The 4,655-nt window shown below is 46.2% G+C and overlaps 2 protein-coding genes across 2 annotated transcripts in view; one reads left to right on the plus strand and one right to left on the minus strand.

Moving 5' to 3' along the window:
• ABCF1 (ATP binding cassette subfamily F member 1) overlaps positions 1 to 4,655 on the minus strand; it is a 28,174-nt gene that overhangs the window by 22,606 nt on the left and 913 nt on the right. Inside the window, exons 2-3 of the mRNA XM_018560624.1 lie at positions 4,438 to 4,484; positions 1,432 to 1,518 (exon numbers count right to left, since the gene is read on the minus strand). Of these exons, the coding sequence (XP_018416126.1) occupies positions 1,432 to 1,518; positions 4,438 to 4,484 (134 nt within the window). The remainder of the gene's footprint in view (positions 1 to 1,431; positions 1,519 to 4,437; positions 4,485 to 4,655) is intronic.
• GNL1 (G protein nucleolar 1 (putative)) overlaps positions 3,882 to 4,655 on the plus strand; it is a 16,337-nt gene continuing 15,563 nt past the window's right edge. The window contains exon 1 of the mRNA XM_018560655.1: positions 3,882 to 3,886. The gene's annotated coding sequence lies outside the window, so the exon portion shown is untranslated. The remainder of the gene's footprint in view (positions 3,887 to 4,655) is intronic.

Below are 4,655 nucleotides of genomic sequence, written 5' to 3' on the forward strand. Positions count from 1 at the left end.
AGGGCTGCCGGAGGAAATGGAAAGGCAAAAAAAAAAAAACCAACCCACAAACTACCGTGGGGTGACAGCGGCCGGGAACATCCAGACGGGGCTCACTATAATATCAGGACGGCTGCTGGTGGTGGTGGTTCCTCGCGTCCGTGTTCACTGCTGGCCCGCCCGCTTCACTGCTGGCGACTGGCGCAACCCCCTCCCGCTTGTCCCTCTGCCTTTGCGCGAGGAGCTGCTCCATCGGGCCCCCCGCTTGTTACTCCACTACCGCGGTCAGGGCCCGTTCTTCCTTCCTGGCCGCCCCCCCAAGTGGCGGCTGGGGAGCAGCAAAGCATCAGTTTTTCAACACACTGGCTGCTGGGAAGTTAAACACATTCACTCCTTGTGTGTAGAAGTGATCCTGGGGTGGCAGGGTCACTGAGAAGTTAAAATACTGCTATTTAGGGGAGGAAACCACGGCACAACATCCAATATCAAAGGGGTAAGTGTATCATATTGAAGCCCTACTCTAGTCCTGGCAGCAGTATACTTATGAACGCTACCATGGCCGAGCTATCTAATCTGGACGTGGGAAGGGGAGAAGACTTCACATTACTCTTCCATAATGCACCAAATTCTTTATGGTTTTAAAATAAGTGCCCTAGCCCCTCCCACAATGCTCACAGTTTTCTACAACACGGCATGCTTCGTTTAAAGTGATGCCATCAGCCACTGTAATCATTTAAAAGTCTTGCAGAGAAGGTGCAAGTGTACATTACATTAGAAAACCCTTAACTTTGTGTCCCTTTAAAACTGGTTTCTTTTTTTTAACCAAAAGGCTTGACTTTACTGACTTTAGGTCTAAGCCACACCCACCTATCATCACTCTGTCCAATAGGAGTGCCTAAGAGGACATTAAAGTTGTTCCCACTGTACTGGTTAAAAAGGTGGGAGGTCAGGGATAAGGACTGAAGTCAGAAAAGTCAAGATCTAAACAACAGTTTGAAACCAGTTCCACAGATCCCCATTTTTATGGCACAGGTCACATGACCAGTAAGGCAGAAGGTTGGTCACATGGTTTCTGCCAAAAGGTACTCACATTTAGACAGAACTTTCACTTTAAAAATGTAAACATACCGACAGACACATTTAAAGCATCAAGCTGCAAGCACCCACTATGTAGAATGTAAACCTATTATGAAACAGAGGCTGCCAATGCTAGCCTCCTCCTGAAAATGCTTGTGCTGCCTTCAAATGGGGTGAGAAAAGGTGGACTAAGGTCAGAAATCCTGATGTGTTGGTTTCTGCAGGGTCAACCACTAAAAGTATTTTAGCCACAGGATCAGAATGACAGACAGCTAGCATTTTCAGAATGAAAGATCACCAATAATGGCTTCCATGTCTCTCTCAGGACACATCTTTAAAGAGAATAGTGGCAGATGTACTGTGCCGGCTACCCACCTGTTGCTGCTGCTGCTCCTTTTCTCTTTCTTTGGCTGCTTCCTCCTCCTGAGCCTGCTTGTTGTCTGCTGACAGCTCCTCGAAGAACTGGTAGGAGGAAAACAGAATGAATGAATACATACGACTCAGGAAGCAGAGCGGGGAAAGTGACATTTTCAGTAAAATACTAAAATTTTTTTTAAAAAGGACGACCATAGTTGCCATGGGGCAGGGGGTCCTTGGCCGCTGGAGTAGATCCTGGCACCTAGCTTTCTTGGGATCTATGACGTAGGCAGCTCCTGGAACCTACCATCCTTGGCTGCTGGAGTGCAGCAGATCCTGGCACCTAGCTCCCTTGGTATCTAGGACGTAGGCAGCTCCTGGAACCTACTGTCCTTGGCTGCTGGAGTGCAGCAGATCCTGGCACCTAGCTCCCTTGGTATCTAGGACGTAGGCAGCTCCTGGAACCTACTGTCCTTGGCTGCTGGAGTGCAGCAGATCCTGGCACCTAGCTTCCTTGGTATCTATGACGTAGGCAGTTCCTGGAAACTACCTTCCTTGGCTGCTGGAGTGCAGCAGATCCTGGCACCTAGCTTCCTTGGTATCTATGACGTAGGCAGTTCCTGGAAACTACCTTCCTTGGCTGCTGGAGTGCAGCAGATCCTGGCACGTAGCTTCCTTGGCATCTAGGATATAGGCAGATCATGGTGCCTAGCATCCTTGGCTTCTAGTAAAAAGGCAACTCCTGCTACTTAGGGTCCTTGGCTACTGGAGCACAGCCAGATCTTGTTGCCTAGCGTCCTTGGCATTTAGGAAGTAGGCAGCTCCTGATGCCTAGCATTGTTTGTTGCTAGGGCGCAGGTGGCAGCAGAGTACATTTGCACTGTATGCATGTAAACGTTAGCACAAACCTTTACATGCATGTAGCGAAAAATATGGTCCGTATGCAGAACCGGAAACATAGATTAATTTCAATATTTTAAACAGGCGCTCATGTATGAAAGTGTGAAGTCTGGCAAACTGCACTTCCAGTCAATATTTGCTATGCGCTAGGAAGACCCTATGTGTCCTACCACTGCATGGTAGGATGAAAGGGGGTGCTTGTCTGCCCTATACCTGAAGTTTGGGTTGTTCAGAAGGACATAGTGGTAGACCTTGGAGTTGGGTGCTATGAAGCGGCCACAGGCTTACTATGAAGTAAAATGCAGTCATTAAATAGAACCAGGCTTGCACATACAGCAGATTTCGGAATAGCTACCCTGACACAGTGCACATGCCCTGGACTCTAATCTAACAGTGTTATAGTCCAACTGCTGATCCTCTTGGTCCCATGGAGCAACGTGGCTCCTAGGCCCAGGCTGTATATAAAGCCTTGACTTCTAACCAAAAGAGTAACCCTTCGTGTGATTCAGCTATTCAGGAATTTGAATGGCAAGATATGGGTCAGGTGTGAACAAAGCTTAATGTTCACTTGCGCAGACATCTGGGATCCTATGGGCTCCACAAGGACACAGTGGTCGATTTAACGTATATCCAAAGCCAATACTTTTTTTTTAATTATAGTTTTGAATAGATTGAAGGGTTAGAACCCTTATCAAGTTGTATTTCTGTGTGTCACAATTGGAGGAGATTCCAATTGTGGGGCCCCAAAATGTTATATGTTTTGACATGAAGCGTCAGTAAACAGACATGTTCTTCACTTCAATGTGGTGTGCTGGTGACATCTTTAACAAGTTTCAGTATTGGCGGCGCCATCCGCGGTCACTTCGAGCACCCACGCTGACAGGGATACCCGGTAAGGAGTGCAGCGGGATTCTGGAATACAGAATCTTAGTAGTCTTAGTTGCCACCAGAAAAGAAAAAAAGGGGAAGTCTTCAAATGGGAATGCTTGTTGTGGTGACCACTGCCAATGGGCACTCTTGTTGCTGTGACAACTCTCGCTTGCTGTTACAGCACATGAATTAAAGAAACATCTTCTGATCAGGATACAGGTAATAAAAAAAGAAAAAAAAAGAAGAAGAAGAATGGGTGGGAGGGAGTAACCCTTCCCTACCATATAAAAAAAAAACATGGCTTTAGAAACACTTTAAACCTGAGCCAAACCCCCCTCAGGTCTGCCACCTTACCTGTCCATGATCCATGGGATCAAAGGGAGCCACACAGCCACTGTATAAGAAGTATTCATTTTGGCCAAACATGCGCAGCAAATCCTCCATTCCTTCCTACAGAATGACCAATAGCCTTTGTGTCCAACAAATGACAATCTTCAACTAGGAATGAATGAGCAATCTGCTGCTTGTGCTCAGCATGAAATACTTTTCAGGACCAGGAGATGCAGACAGGTGCTTGCAGGAACCACACATACTTCTAACACTTTAGCTTTGTTATAGTAAAAAAGTTTTAGGTTGAGTTTACTTTAACTACAGATAGTCCATATACAATAAACTTGCACTAGGATGACCAAGGAAAGTCCATGTCCTGAATACAGCGGGTCAGGTGACATTCCCGGCTTCATGGATCACTCCATATAATAAAGTATTCTCACACATTGAGTTATCTGCTAACATCAAAGTAATGAGGATTTGGAGCACAATACATGACAACCAGATTATATTCTGGAAATTGTTTGTACCTCTGAACTGAACAGTGCAGGACATGGACTCAGCCAACACATTTGAGTGGCATTCTTCCAAGTATAAACCTAAAGAGCCTCTATACACCCAAAACTCTGTTCTCACTTCTGTCAGGAGTAGAAGGGGATCTAATCCATTGCAAATCTTAAAGTCTGAGCTCTCCCCCCACCCCAAAGGGCAAGTACAATTTCCCAGGTGACTTTGGGAAAATTGAATCACTTCCCCAATCTAGTCCCCTCTTCCCTCTATTAGGTTGGAGTATTGAAGGGACGGGTGAAAACATGAACACAGGATCACTACAGGAGAAAACAAAATACAACACAAATGACAATTAGAGGTTTAAAACACCAAAATAAATAAAACAAAAGCATGAAAGAAGTGCCTCCGAATTACCGATTTCTTTCCTTTCTTGTCCTTTTTTCCTTTCTTCACCACTTTATCTGAAAGGAAATAGAATGTGAGGATAATGTGATGCTCTCACCATGTATTATCTGCACACACACAGCTGAGTCAGGAGACAGGCCGGGAGGGGCATAGGTTGTGTGGACCACAAGCCACCAGGAGACAAGCTTGGGGGGGGGGGGGGGGGCTTATGGGGGGGCCCCCGCCCC

Source organism: Nanorana parkeri, unplaced genomic scaffold (assembly GCF_000935625.1).
Source record: "Nanorana parkeri isolate BGI_ZX_2015 unplaced genomic scaffold, ASM93562v1 scaffold470, whole genome shotgun sequence".
In the NCBI taxonomy this organism is placed as follows: Eukaryota; Metazoa; Chordata; class Amphibia; order Anura; family Dicroglossidae; genus Nanorana; species Nanorana parkeri.